Raw genomic sequence first — 15,841 nt, forward strand, 5'->3', positions numbered from 1 at the left:
AAACAACTGTCTATCAATTACTCTTAATGTAATTCAATCACTTTGAAAACTAATAGAACTTAAAGAGTTGAATTTTTTTTAGACCTTCATAACCTTCACAATCCCAAACATCTCATTCTCTAACCAAGTAGGCTTAAAAAGTAGGATAATAATTTAGGTTATTTAATCCATGAGGCAAATCAGTAAAATAAATAACCTATCTAAAGCCAGTTCATGTAAACAAATAGAATGTATGCATTTTTATTTATTTTTTTGAGCCACAGTCTTACTCTGTTGCCCGGGCTGGAGTGCAATGGCATGATCATGGCTCACCACAGTCTAGACCTCCTGGGTGCAGGTGAACCTTCTGCCTCAGCCGCCCATGTAGCTAGGACTACAGCGGCATGCCTCCATGCCTAGCTAAATTTTTTTTTATTTTTGTAGAGATGAGGTCTTGCTAGGTTGCCTAGACTGGTCTTGAACTCCTGGAATCAAGCAATCCTTTCACGCTGGCCTCCCAAAGTGTTGGAATTACAGGCATGAGCCTAGCCGAGTGTATGTTTTTTTGTTAGTTTTGTTTATTTTTTTGAGCCAAAGGCTCACTCTGTCATCAAGACTGGAGTGCAGTGGCACGCTCATGGCCACCGCAGCCTCAACCTGCTGTGCTCAGGTGATCCTTCCATCTCAGCCTTCCAAGTAACTGAAACTACAGGCATCCACCACCACGACCAGCTAATTTTTTGATTTACTGCAGAGAGGAGGTCTTGCCAAGTTGCTCAGGCTGGTCTCGAACCTGTGGGCTCAGGCAATCCTCTCATCTTGGCCTCCCAAACTGCTGGGATTATAGGTGTGAGCCACCATGCCCAACCCAAATGTATGTATTTTAAAGTAGAATACTTTAATGGTAGCATTATAATTGGTAATTAATTTTTGCTGGCCTCCTTAATTTCTCCTGCGAAATTACTGTGATAAAACTGTTTCCATATCACAAAAGCAACAGGAAGAGAAAAAAAATCCAAATAATATTTATACAGTTAAAGGTGAAACATAATTTCACATACTTCACAATTTCAGTCTTTTTTTAAGATACAAAGTCTCACTTTGTCGCCCAGGCTGGAGTGCAATGGTATAGTCATAGCTCACTGCAATCTTGAACTCCTGGGCTCAAACAATTTTCCCACCTCAGCCTCTTGAGTAGCTAGGACTACAGGGGTGTGCCACCATCACTGACTAATTTTTTTAATATTTTTTGTAAAGAGGGGGTCTTGCGATGTTGCCCCGGCTGGTCTAGTAGAACTCCTGGACTCTAGCAATCCCCAGTCTCAGTCTCCTAACGTGCTGGGACTACAGGTGTGAACCACGGAGTCCAGCCTGGGACAAGTTTTACAACTCATGAACAAAACATTGGGTTCTTTCTCAGAACTTTTAGTACTCCTGGAATCAATCAAATTTCTCAGAATAAAATACAACAAAATATTCAATTCAGTAAAATTCAGTGCTAACCAAGTCAGATTTATTGTTTCATATAAAACCTATGGTTCTTAAAATTCTCTACATGACTCCTAATTTCCACATATACTGTACTCTGAAGTAAGTATGGCTACACCACTCAAGTAAAATAAAAATAAAGATCTGAACTATGCTACCAAAAAATACAATGAAATAGAGCCAAATAATTCTTTGAAGCAATTATTTATTAATGTTTCCTAATTGACCCTGATTTTCAGCACAGCATGAAGTATTAATCTTTTTTTTTTTTTTTTTTTTGAGTAGGAGTCTCATTTTGTCAGCCAGGCTGGAGGGCAGTGGCATGTTCCTGGTCACCGCAGCTTTGACCTGCTTGGGCTCAGGCGATCCTTCTGCCTCAGTTTTCCAAGTAGCTGGAACTACAGGCACACGCCACCACACCCGGCTAATTTTTTGACTTATTGTAGAGATGGGGTCTCACCAAGTTGCCCAGGCTGGTCTCGAACCTGTGGGCTCAGGCAATTCTCTCACCTTGGTCTCCCAAAGTGCTGAGTATAGGCATGAGCCACCGTGCCCGGCCTTTAAGTATTAATTTTAAGTGTTTTGAAAATATCCAAACTTGATCCAACAGAACTGTTCTGAGAGTTAGACAGCCTGTGGCACACCTTTGCACATAAAAGGTGATTTTTAGTTGTATAGCATAGGTTTGAGGACCCTTATAAAGAATGCACTCTTTGGCATTCATCGATGTCCAGAAATTAAACATGTGATTCCTGCTAATCTTTGTTAACAACATTAGTTGCAGTCCAAAATGTTCCACTAAAGGAGTTAAAGATATGACCATTTTCCAGAATCATTAGTACTGAAAAGGAGTTATGGCTTGAGGTTTTAAAAAATTAGCATTTCTTTTGTTCTTCTTTACATTTTGATGTAAATATGCAAAGAGAAAAAACATATTATCCCTTATCATTTAGGCAGTGGACACATTTCTGTGATCTAATTTACCAAGTCAATAAATTCAAATTCGATGTTCACACACTAAAGTTAAAAACAGAGGCTGGGCTTGGTGGCTCAGCCTGTAATCCCGTGCTTTGGGAGGCTGAAGTGAGTAAATTGCCTGAGCCTGCAGGTTCGAGACCCGCCTAGGCAACTTGGTGAGACTTCATCTCTACAATAAAAATCAAAAAAATTAGCCGGGTGTGGTGGCGCGTGCCTGTAGTTCCAGCTACTTGGAAGGCTGAGGGGGAAGGATCGCCGGAGCCCAGCAGGTCGAGGCTGCGGTGGCCGGGAGTGGCCACTGCATTCCAGTCTGGGCGACTGAGTGAGGAGACTCCAACTCAAAAAAAAAACAACCAACAGAAAACAAGATAGCATAGGGCAGTGGCTAAGAGCATAGATTCTAGAGCCAGAGTGCCTGATCAAAAGCTGGTTCTACCATTAGTTAGCTGTTTGGCAAGGTAGTTAGTATGTCTATGTATCAATTTTCTTAAATGTGAAATAAGAAATTATAATAATAGTACTTACTTCATGGAGTTATTACAAAGATTAAGTTAAAGAAGTCCATACTTGTAAAGTTTCAGTATTAGAAAATGTCTATCTTTCAAAACAGATGAATCTTGGTATTTTTTTTTTTCCATTATATCACTTGTCTGTTATGCACAGTATTATCAGGCATAAACCAAAATGTTCATTATGGAAGAGCCCATGAGATTTTTATTTTATTATCAAAACAAAAACTTAGATGGACTGAGTACAAAAGAATCTTGAGCACTTAATGTACTAAAATGAGAAAAATGGTAAACAATTATTTCTAAATATTATTGTGTATGTTTTTTTCAAAGCAGGAACATTCTAATATCTATGTAAGAATTTTTAGTAAAATTCCACAGAAACTAGTTTAACTTAGGTTGAATTAACACAACAAAAGAAAAACCTTGATGTGGAGATTAGATAAAGACAGGGTTTTTAAAGAGCAACAGCCAAATCTTTCTATACAAGCATGCCTACTATTCTTAAAACACAAGTTTCTAAAAAATGTTTGTAATTTAAAAAAAAATATATGTGAATTCTCAGTAATTAACTTATAATACAGTGACAGTTGAGTGATAAAGCCAGGTACAATCATTTTGCCATCACTACATTAATTTCAAATTTAACTCGTCACAGCTGGACAAACTTTTTTTGTGCCTATTTTTTTGAAAATACTTTTATTTAAAAAAAAAAAAAAGAGTGGCGTCTTTGAAGTCAGACTAAGTTTGATTCCCAAACTCACCTACCACTTTTTAGCTAAATGAGGTAACTAAGCAAAATGTTTCATCTATGTCTGAGCTTCAGTGTCCTCATAAGAGAGATGCATATTAAGGGTTGCTACGTATATCTAGTATGGGGATTAGATGAAACAATTCCTTAAAAATAGTCCCTGGCAATTTTAAGTGCTTAAAAGACAATTTAGCACAAATAAAACAAGAGACATCTGGACAATAAATAAGAAGAGAAATGAAATTCCTTTTTTATAGTATTACAAAGAGAAGTATTCTAATAAAAAGGAGACTTTATTTTATTTTGAATAGGTTAGCAGTATATGCCCCTTACTGGTCTATACAAAATACACACACACACTCTCTCCCTCACATACACACAAACTCACTCTCTCCCTTCCCCCTAAAATTCAGACTTATCAATAATTTATCAAATACAAAACTAAGTTTCATAGTGTGCTCCCTCACCCCAGGTGTTAATAAAACTACAAAAACTAAATAAACTGCAAATATTTCTCAGTCCAGAAGGCCATATATCCTTGAACGTTTCAGCAACTTAAGCCAGATCTCTTAGCCTTTATTCAAGACAAAGTACGCTCTATTCTTTTCAACTTTACCTTTGCTCTGGGACTTTATAGTAAACTAATTATAAAAAAGAAAACAGAAACAAAAACAAACTATGCTTAATACCTCTCAAACATTCTAAAGCTTAACTTAAATGATGTCATTTTGTTTCCCTACACTATTTCTCTAGATAATCTGAAGAGATAAATGCTTGGAATTTCATAACAGCTAATTTTTACAGATACAGACACATTGACTCACTATATATTTCAATCAGCAAGATCAGAATTTTCAACGATGATATAAATGCAATTAAGAATATACAATATATAAAAAATCAAGTCTACAAATGTTAGAACCTTGTTTCTTTTACATGTCATTCAGTATATATTTTAAAGTTTATCTTCTAATTTATTATTAGAAGAATACACGCACTAACCTTAATTAAGTTATTTATTTTTACAACCTCTTCTAAAGTTGAAAAAAAAGATTATCTGATGGCCTTGGAAATCAGACCATCGCATAATTATCAGTAATTATCTATATTTAGTATTTTATTTTTTTAAATGTAGATTTTAATTAATTTAAACTGTGGCTTAAGACTTTACCCAGACACAAAGCAGTCTAACATGGCTTAAATCACTAAATATTAATGTTTTTACTTATGGTATAATTCCAGTGAAAAACTATCTCTCTTAAATTTGGGGCTTACCTGTGCATCAATATCAATGGCAGGGTAGATAGGTAGCATGGCTGAAGGAGAGATGATAGGACTTGGAGTTGGAGTCTGAGGTTGGGAAATGGAAGCTGCGATACTGTGGGTAGGAGTGTTTGACATTGCAGATGCTCTTCCACTGACTGCTGTTGAACAAAATAACTGCACTTAATAAGGATGAAACACTGTTAGGTAACAGTAACAAATATTTATTAGAAAATACTTCAAGACTTTTCAAAACAAAATGTCTACAGGGAAACTATCATAGACTAATAACTCATTTTCCTGGTTATTTTTTACTGAATGAGTCTAAAATTATAATGTATAGAGATTAACTCAATTTCTAAATAATAATCCAGGTGAAAAACAAATTGCCCTCTTATAAGTAGTCATAAAACCATAATTCAAAATAACCCTGATAATAAAAATATTTTTATATGTTAAAATTAAATATAAATGCAAATGGAAAGCTGTCCATTATGTCTTCTTAATTAGTAAAGGAATAAAAAGTAAAACAGTCAAGATCAGAATGGGGACAATGTAGTTTTTAACTTGACAATTTCATACTTCATATTCCAGAACTAATAAACTTAATATCACTGTTTGGGAGGGGAAAACTCACTATTCACAATCACTTAAAACACAACCTGCACTTTTACTAACTGTAGAGAGGGAGATACTATTCTGCACTGGAGCCTTGTATATGATAGTACAGCCAAATATAAAAATTTGATCTTTACACCCAAATAGAGTTTCTGACATGAAGAATTTTTCTAAGGCCATTAAAATGCTCACCAATCAATCCAGCAATCACACTGACTCATGAGGACAACATTTAAAGATTATAGAAATAAATGTATATACATGATCATGTCTCAGATATGGACTGCCAGCTCTTCTAAGCATGGTTTGCTATGATGCTACTGTCACCAAAACATGCGACTTAAGAAAGGGCTAACTGGGTCAGTATTTGAGGTGGGAAAACTCCAAAGATAGTGGCATCTGATAAACTGTAGATTCAGCTGAGGGTATTGTATCTCCTCATCGACTCGTTTCTGGAACTGACATGTATACATCATCTCTCCTATACCCATTAAAAATGCTATAGTATTAAAGTATGGGTAATTAATCTTTGAATGATCAACAACAATGTAGATGTCTGTTACCAAAGTAGTTATCAACTACATCAGACAGAAACAATCATGATTCACAATTGGTTCTGAAACTAGGCAAAAGAGGTTATGATCCTGCCAAGAATAAAAACTGAAATTGATCTTATAACAATTATAAACATGATTGTAAATTAAGAAATATATTTTACATGAAATTCTTAGTTCAGGCACAAACATATACTATACATTATAGCAACACACATTCTATAATTATACATTTTTAAGTCCACTTAAGCCAAAGGAAAAACAAAAGAGAAAGCAAAGCAAAACAAAACAAAACATTGTTTGAATCCTTCGAGATCCAGACCAATAGAAAAGGGCATGTACTAATATATTAAATTGATCATCTAGTGACCTTGATATTGTTACTCCATATTGATAGTTTTGTATGTTAAGAAAAAAGATTGAGATAATTTAAATGACATTTTCTATAAATAAGTTTCAAAATAATATAAAATCTATAGCTCTTAAAATATATTGCATATCTCTCTTAATTGGATTTTCACAAATGGAAATGCTAAATACAAAAAATAGCTTAAACAGGATGAACACCAGTCTGTCAAAATCACTAATTTTTGTTTCATGTTAGTAAGCAGGTGAAAAAAAATGTATGCTTTATTGTTAAATGACTAAATTATAATTCACATTCCAACTGGAATAACTTCTTTTTAAAAACCTACTACAATTAGAGAGCTTTACTGTTTTGTTTAGGCAAATTGGTTGTTCTTATCACCTCATCCAAAAGGAGATAGGAAAAATCAATTCTCTAATTTCATTTCCTTTGGGTACCTATGAAACTGGCTGACTAAAATTAAATAACTGCCCATCTTCATCCATTCTCTACAGTTAAAAGTAACAAATGTAAACATGCAATAATACCCTAAAGGACTCTGGTAAAAATCTTTACATATGGGGCTTCATTTTAGGGTTAGGATTAGAGAAAGGAGAACCACATGCTCAGAAAAGTTTTAGCATCGAGTAGGAAAAAGGGAACTTAAGATCATAGCAAAGGCAAGGTGTTAAGACAGGTTAAACAGGGAACTGATTTGCTTTGCAAGTATGAAGAACAGGAAAGACAGACAATTTTGGCTAGCTGAGTACTAGAGAAAAAAAAGACCAAATCTTATGAGAGAAGTTTAATAAACAGGGACTAAGAAATACAGAGCAAAGACTATGCTAGAGAGAGTGAAAGAAGACTCTGAGCCTAATGAAGTGGTAATATATTAAAAATCCCAAAGAAATCAGTGAGAGTGACCATTAGTCAACTGAAAGGACAAACCCTACCAAAGAAGAAGTTTAAAGAATGAGGCCACAGAAGTAAACGCATGAGTAAATGTGTAGGTGCACATGCACGTTACCAAGGATGAGTTGCAGGTAGGTAGGAGAACGTTTTTAATTCTGCTCTTCCTCTTGGCTATCTCTCCTTTCCCCACAGAAATGAGCATAATAAAAAAGTAAAACATTTTTATAGTGTGACAAGCATTTTTCATGTTTCCTAAAAAGCTAGGTGCATTTGAATAATTTTTATATGGGAACACCTAGATGGTATTGTTTTTGTTTGGCATATGAATCAATAGAAAAGCAACTTTATAAACCTAGGGTAATCCTGATAAAAAACAATTATACAACTGGCAAATTATTGTTGACAACTATGCCCAAGCACATCAGGTAAACTCTCATAGCATATAAAATTTGTTTCAGTATCCATTAGTATGGAATGCCCATTCTTCATTTAAGTGGCTAACTAATATTTAACTCTATACATCCTTTGGTTGATCAACATTAATTGAAAAAGCACTATTATGATTTAAATTAATGGTCATGGATATAGTATCAAATTTGGGATTTTGACTACTGTGTTCCAATTTTCAAAAGATATTTAATAATTTGTAATTATATTTCCAACTTTTATAACCAGCTAGTGATGATTAGCGATTTGCAAATCCATAGAAAAATTTATACTCATCAACATAAGTCTTATAATTCTTCCTACTTACTAATTATTACTAGAATTTTTTCCAATGTATTTACTTCACCTTTAAGATTAGCAGAGGTGATTGGAAAACTTTAGAGTAATTTTTTTTTTAGATGAGAAAATATGGTTTATTTAGAAAGTAAATGAGAGAGAATGAGAGGAGGGAAGGGGGCCAAAGCTTAGGAAAACATGGCCTGGCAATAGCTCAAAGAACACATGGTCAGACTATAGTTTAGCATAGCAAGGCAATGACCTAGAGTAATTTTAAAATATAAAATCTGTCTCACCATCTGGTTTCTTAGCATCTGAAAGTTATCTAAACGCTACACAAACAATTTAGTTTTCTACTATCCTTTTAAAAGGTGAAACCTAAATTGTGTATAATCTCATTATAATGTATAATGCTATTAAACCAATTTTAAAATTAGAAAAAGGCAAGGCAATCACCTCCTGTAGAAAAATAGGTAAAAAAGGGGAAGAGATCAGATGAAAATTAGTAAAATCCATCTGTTTACCCCCTTTTAGTTCTTCCCCTTTCCTTCCTTTCCAAATTTTTCTGTTTTTTTAATAGTGCAAATTATCCTTACTATAGCATTCTTAATGGCTTATAAAATCTCATTCCACTATTTCATTACAGAACTCACAAAAAATTAGTACAAAAAACCAGAAGCACTTAAACAACCTTCTAAAATATTTCTTCTTGCCAATGAAACTAGGTATAATAGGATAAAATCTTTCTGGCTATACACCTAAAAATATATTATTGATGATACAAGGGACCACATCTTTCCATGATAGAAAGAGATTACAAATTACCATTCACAGGGGTCAGAATCACTAGCGTACAGTACAATCAAACCCTACTTGGTTTGGTACTTTATTAATTTTGTAAAAGTGTTTAAGATATTTTTTTTTGAAAAATAAGCATCAGGTTTGAAGTCTGATCCATTAGGATATGAAGTATTTCTGTTTATAAATAAACTTCCTGATGTGTCCTACTACTTTTATACTTCAATTCTATCAATTTTCCATTATCTGTGTGAATACAGAAGCAAAATGCCAAAATTCAATCTTAATATTCTGAACTTAAAGGGAAAAAATAAAAACAAAACCAAAAATCAAACTCCAATCCCACTACCAAAAAATCTAGATTCCCAGGCTACCAAGCTAAGCCAGAAAGCTTCAGTCACATTGAATGTGCTAATCTTTCATTCGACCTGTATCCGTCTGAGAACCTCTGAGACTGAACTAATATTTCTAAAGAGAGACACTGGTCAAGAGTCCAAAAATAGTTCTCAAGTTGGGTAATGGCAAAAAATTCTGGCACACTCTTACTCTCCTTAAGCAAATCATATTTGATACCTGCTCATAACAATATAAACCCACCTGCCATGATGTCATCCAGCGTGTCATTGAGGGTCTGAGCAGGGCTGGCTACCATTAACCCTTGTTGTGTTTCTGTCAGAATTCCTTGCCCCAGCCCTGCCAACTGTGCTTGGCCCAGTACTGGCTGTCCAACTATTACTCCTTGCAGTTCTGTAAGATTTGCGATGGACCCCGGAGGCAAGGGACCTGCCGCCAGAGGCAAAGCTTGAGGCATCGCCAGAGGCTGGATTGGTGCAAAACCCATCTGAGCAGCAGTCTGCTGGGGTTCATCTTTAAGCAAAACTGGATCCACTTGCTGTAATCGTGCATAGTCTCCCTCAGAAAGCTGTTCTCCAACCCCAACAGGAGTTAGCAATCCCAGGTGTTGGCAAGATTGTTGCTGTTGCTGCTGAAGTTGAATTCTTTGAGCTTTAACCTCTAGATACTGCTTTTTTAGCTGCTGCTGAGTTTTCAGTTGTAACTCTCGCTCTACTTTCTGTAGTTCCTCCAAAATCTTTTGTTTCTTCTGAATTTGTTCCTCCCTCGTTTTGTTCAGCTCCTCGATCTTCTCCTTGGTAAGTTGGTCAGCATGAGCCAGTTCCAAGGACTGCAGCTGTGCATTCTTTTCTATGGCTTCTTTTATCCTCTGTTCCAGTTCTGTTAACTTTCCCTGAGCCTCTTCTACAATGCTCTCTGGAGACTGATTGGTGATGTAACCCTGTACATCCTGGCTGTTTGCTGGCAAATGGCTGCTGGACTTTTGTTTAGAAGCAGCTGTGTGAAAAAGAAACCCCCTCAGAAGTGCACATGAATGGCATCCTCATTACAGAGTTACTGTTGGGAGGTTTAGTGCCAACAGTTATGCACCAAGTTATCATATCCAGAGAAGGCGAAAATGCACTGTTAAAAAGTTAAAAACAAATCCACCTTCTTTTTCACAAATATAAAATGTATGTATTTTATGTGCATAATCTTTGGAAATTAATTTCAGAATTTTAAAAAATATCACACGGTTAAAATTAGACAATAAGAGGGATGCAGGTTTGTGATACCTAACTGGTGCAATTCAAGTAAAATCTAAAACTATGTGTAGATATTTCATATGGTCATAAAGATGTAAAAATTCATCATAAGAACAGAACAATAATGCTAAATTATTAGGGTGTAGGGAAAACTTAGACCTCTAAGTCAAGGTTTTTCCACATTTAATAGTCTGTGCCTTTTAAACACACACACATACACACAAAGAATACCGAAACCACTGAGAAGTACCAAGAAATTAAAATCCCACTAAAATATATGTCTTTGTTGGGGCCTACCATCTTCAAGACTGACATAGGCAAGATATAAATTCACATATTCACACAGCTACCTGGCCAGTAGAGAACTGGGATTCAGTTTCCCTGGAAGAAAAGATGCTGGACAATGCCATCCACTGTATCTTCTGACAACCAGGTGAATAGACAGATCTGGCCATAGGTAGAGCAATCAATTGTTTGCTATACCAATTGAAAAAGGTGCCAAGGCTCTAGGCTGGTAGTACTGATTGAAAAGAGCTGGTGGAAATACTTGTTGGTAAAAGAATATAGGTAGCCAAAAAACAAAAAATAAAAACTGCATTGGTTCTTCAGGTAAAACTTGAAAAAGGAAAACTGAGTCAAACTGGTAGGTGCAATGTTTGGGGACATAACTTAAGAACATGCATGGTGTAACATCCACAAGTTAAATATGGACCTCAGAATTCTAGAGAAATAAACAAGCATATATGAAGTAACTTGGAATTATTGATTGAGAAAAGGTAGCCCACATATAAAATGTATATTAAACCAGCTATACTAAAATAAATTTTAATATGTGATCCATCCTGTTAATCTTATGCCTTATATCACTAGAGATTTAAATAATTTACAAAAATATCACCCAACTATACCCAGTTTAACATTTTACATAATAAAAATTACTAGTTATTAAAGGAAATCATGAATAAGAAATGCATCAAAGATGAGCATCTGCATTTCTCCTGCTAATACTTCAAATTCTAGCAGAAATTGTTGCTATTAACTATCTCCTCTTCCAACAATATGATTTTCTCATTATTAAAATATTTTTAATTATACCAACTCAGTAAAATTTCTTTTTGTAGAAATGACTAAATTTTTTGTAATTTCATTTTTACCTGGACACCAAGTAAGAAACAGTCCTTAAAATATAACTGACCTTTATTCCTGATGGGAAGAGTGGTGGCAACATTGGCAGGTGGTTTGTCAGGCTCCTGAGGTGGAACAACCATGGGCAGTGCTTGAACCGGTACACGAGGAGCCTAAGACAAAGATACTAATTTATTATTAGTGTCCTACACAATCCATTAGACATTATGCTTTAAATGAAGAATATGTTAGAGGCTTATTCAAAATATTTTAGTATACAATCTTAAGCAATGATATATCTGCTTAAAATGTTAGAATCAAACTACTTTATGTTGGTATCTAACTATTTTCCGTGACTTTTTAGTGGGCTTTGAATTCAAGTTGTTATTCTGACTTAAGAAAGTAAAGCAAAATCCTATCAATCTAGAATCTAAATGTTACACTAGATGCTCACTAATTATTACCAAGTACATATTAATAAAGAGAACTATATATTATAACAAAAAAAACCAATTTAGTTTAAACTCAAACTATGAGTGAAAGGGTTAGGATAAAGAAGTTATAAAATAAAATGCTTTAATTTTGAATCTTACCCTATTTAAATCGTGGGATGGGGGGGTTAACTGAGTGACATCTGGTGGAGGGGCTGAAAGCAAGTTATTAGGATAGTCCAAAAGATAGCAAACAACACTCGTATGGCCACCTTTTGCTGCTTCTATCAACATAGTTGAGCCATCCTAATACAGTAAATATGGAAGGAACAAAAAGTGAAAAAAGTAAGTTAGTTTATACAATCATTTAGGAATATAAAGCCAACAGATTCCAGACACATTGAAACCATAGATTTAGCAAAGAACACTTTCCTCTAATAAAAAAGAAAATTTATACTTAGAATGCCATTATAAATGGAACCTGTAGAGGTTATGTTGTAATGTTCAAGAGTAAAGAATTAATTCACAATGCTTCCCGAAATATTTGAGTTACATACTTTCAAACGGTGAGTAGGATCTGCCCCATGAGCCAAAAGTAGTTCCACCACTGCCAGATGACCCCCTGCACAAGCCAGGGACAATACAGTGTGGTCATTATTAGCTGTGGTTCTATTCACATTTGCTCCTAAAACAGACAAGGCATGGAAAATCAAGTTAGGAAAATTATATTTCTTAAAATTATGATAAATTTTAAAACCATAAAGAGTAGAGAAAATAATATAATGAAACCCCACATTCCCAATACCCAGCTTCAAATATAAACACACAATCAATCTCATTTTACATATATCCACATTAATTCTCCCTGATCTTGAATTCCTCTAAAGTAAATCTCAGACAAATATAATTTGGTCCATAAATATTTCAATATGCACCAAAAGACACTGAAAGAATACTAATGTAATCAGTTTTAAAAAAGCAAACTATGAGATCTTATTTATATTTTAAGTTCTACAATAGAAAAGATGACTGAAAAGCAATAAAAATAAACCATACTGCCCTCTATGGGCGAAACATGTAGAGAATAAATAAAATAGAAAGTAAGAGTAGAACCATCTTTTTTCACTAGAAAATATCTGAGAATAAAAACAGGTGCATTCTCCTCTCCATATTCAAGTATGAATCTACCCCTGATTTGGATTACTGTGCTAGATAATGTGGGAAACAGAAATAAAACAGCAGAAAGAAACTGGAATCAAATGTATTAAAATTAATCAAAGAAGAGAGGGCCAGTGATTATGTACATAATTCCACTCTTGAGAATACTGATTTATAAATATATATCACTAGTGAATGTTCAAAGTGCCTAAAATAATTTGATCATAAGTTATTTCTAATTCTCTTTACCTATAAATAATTACAAACTTGGGGATTTCTTCAGTATTCTTTTTTTTTTTTTGAGTTGGAGTCTCACTCTGTCGCTCAGACTGGAGTGCAGTGGCCGCTCCCGGCCACCGCAGCCTCGACCTGCTGGGCTCCGGTGATCCTTCCGCCTCAGTCTTTCAAGTAGCCGGAATTACAGGCATGCGCTACCATGCCTAGCTGATTTTTTTTTTTTTTTTTTTTTTTAATTGTAGAGATGAGGTCTCGCTGCCCAGGCAGGTCTCGAACCCGCGGGCTCAGGCAATCCACTCACCTCAGCCTCCCAAAGGCGCGGGATTACAGGCTGAGCCACCGAGCCCGGCTCTTCAGTATTCTTAATAAGAAAAAATGGTATTTTATTGCCTTTTAAAATTGCATATGGTGTACACAGTCTTTTAGCAAGGTAGAATCAAAAGTAAAACCTTTAATTTTCTATACTTAAAAATATAATGAACTCTGCATAAAAAACTGTTTCGACTAGAACTTTTGTCATAAATACCTAAGAAATAACTTAAAGTAATAGTATGATCTCTTTTATTTTACTTAGTCCTTAAAGTCTTTGGTATTTAAACTAGAATTACTGATCATGAATGAAAATCCTCATGCACTTTGCCTTATTTGTCACATTTCAATTGTGAATATTTTTTGTACTTTATAACCATCTCCCTATATTTTATGAAGAAGGAAACTTAGGCCCAAGGAAGTATGTAGTAGGAAAGGTATTTTCTACAAATTTTTCAATGGCAGAAACACCATAAAAATCTAGGTTTCAAAATAATACCATATTAGATAAACGTAACAAACTTTCAGTTATCTAAACTTTCAATTTTTATATAGATAAATTTTTCTTTATAGACATGATTCTCAACAAGGGCACTTCTTGGTATAACAATTCTTTGTAGTCTGGAGCCGGTTTGTGCTTTGCAGGATACTTATCAATTATTAATGCATGAAACAACAGTAGCAACCAGTCCCATGTGATAACTCCAACAATGCGCTTTAAACATAAACCTCTGTATGTCTGAGGGAACAGGTGGACACCTTTGGGGGGGGGAGAAAGTTTTACATAAACCTACCTTTACTAATTAAGAACTGAACAGTACAAACATGTCCAGCTCTTGCAGCTTTCATTAAAGGAGTTCTTCCACCTTCAGATTCATGCTCCTGTTGAAAAAATACAGAAATCTTCTTTTTCATGAAAATCAAAAGGAAAATTTAAAATACCTCAAATTGGTAACTTTTTTTTTTGTTTCTGAGCTGGAGTCTTTACTCTGTTACCCAGGCTGGAGTGCAGTGGCACGCTCACGACCACCACAGCCTCAGCCTGCTGGGTTCAGGCAACCCTTCCACTTTAGCCTCCAAGTAGCTGAAACTATAGGTGTATGCCACCATGCCCAGCTAATTTTTTGATTTATTGTAGAGACAAGGTCTCGTCATGCTTCTCAGTCTGGTCTTGAACCTGTGGGCTCAAGTGATCTCTCATCTCCATTTCCCAAAGTGCTGGGATTACAGGCATGAGGCACTGCGCCTGGCTTAAATTAGTAACATGTTTTATGGAAATAATTTAAGAAATGAAGTAATAGTCATGTGGTCCTGACATCCTCATCTACATCTATATGGGTAATTTTTCTCTCTCTACTCAAAGGATTGTGGAACTTGAATAATACAGATACTCTAGCACAGCCTTCTCCCAACAACCTATATGATTAGCATTATCCTCATCCACTTCAAGTTTTTGCTCTTTCATTAGTTGGTATCCTATCTCTGTAACTTTTAGTAAGTACATACGTTCTTTACAGACTTCCTATTTTCTCTGTTTTACCTTATTTAAAAATGATAATTTAAATGTTTCTAAAACCACCAATTATAATGTTACCAGGGCTTTCTAGGTCTCAAAAGGATGAAGAATCTACTGCATTCTTGTAACTGATCTGCATCCTTCTGTCTCAGTCTTCCAAGTAGCTGGAACTACAGGCACACATCACCACGCCTGGCTAATTTTTTTATTTATTGCAGAGATGAAGTCTCGCCAAGCTGGGCTTGAACGTATGGGCTCAGGCAATCCTCTCACCTCAGCCTCCCAAAGTGCTGGGATTCTATGTGTGAGCCACCGTGCTGGCTTAAATTTAAAAATTAAATAAAATAAATCTCCTATATTTCCTTTTTCTTTTCTTTTTCTTTTTTAACATTCACACCTGATGAACAACTTTTGATTTTTCTTTAAAGCCATAGTCTAGGGTTGCCCTAACTGCCATTAATGAAACAAGTAATAAAGATTACATTGCCGCATGTTTCATAGCTACACTGGAAATAGTTTCTATGATGAAGAAGTTCACCAGTTTTTAT

At 35.0% G+C, this 15,841-nt stretch overlaps 1 protein-coding gene across 1 annotated transcript in view; it reads right to left on the reverse strand.

Annotated features, from left to right (window-relative positions):
* ANKRD17 (ankyrin repeat domain 17) overlaps positions 1 to 15,841 on the reverse strand; it is a 138,500-nt gene that overhangs the window by 57,387 nt on the left and 65,272 nt on the right. Inside the window, exons 11-16 of the mRNA XM_008067275.2 lie at positions 14,572 to 14,659; positions 12,631 to 12,758; positions 12,236 to 12,379; positions 11,713 to 11,815; positions 9,517 to 10,269; positions 4,981 to 5,129 (exon numbers count right to left, since the gene is read on the reverse strand). Of these exons, the coding sequence (XP_008065466.2) occupies positions 4,981 to 5,129; positions 9,517 to 10,269; positions 11,713 to 11,815; positions 12,236 to 12,379; positions 12,631 to 12,758; positions 14,572 to 14,659 (1,365 nt within the window). The remainder of the gene's footprint in view (positions 1 to 4,980; positions 5,130 to 9,516; positions 10,270 to 11,712; positions 11,816 to 12,235; positions 12,380 to 12,630; positions 12,759 to 14,571; positions 14,660 to 15,841) is intronic.

This window comes from Carlito syrichta, unplaced genomic scaffold (genome assembly GCF_000164805.1).
Source record: "Carlito syrichta isolate Samal-C Ts95f unplaced genomic scaffold, Tarsius_syrichta-2.0.1 Scaffold309465, whole genome shotgun sequence".
Taxonomy (NCBI): domain Eukaryota; kingdom Metazoa; phylum Chordata; class Mammalia; order Primates; family Tarsiidae; genus Carlito; species Carlito syrichta.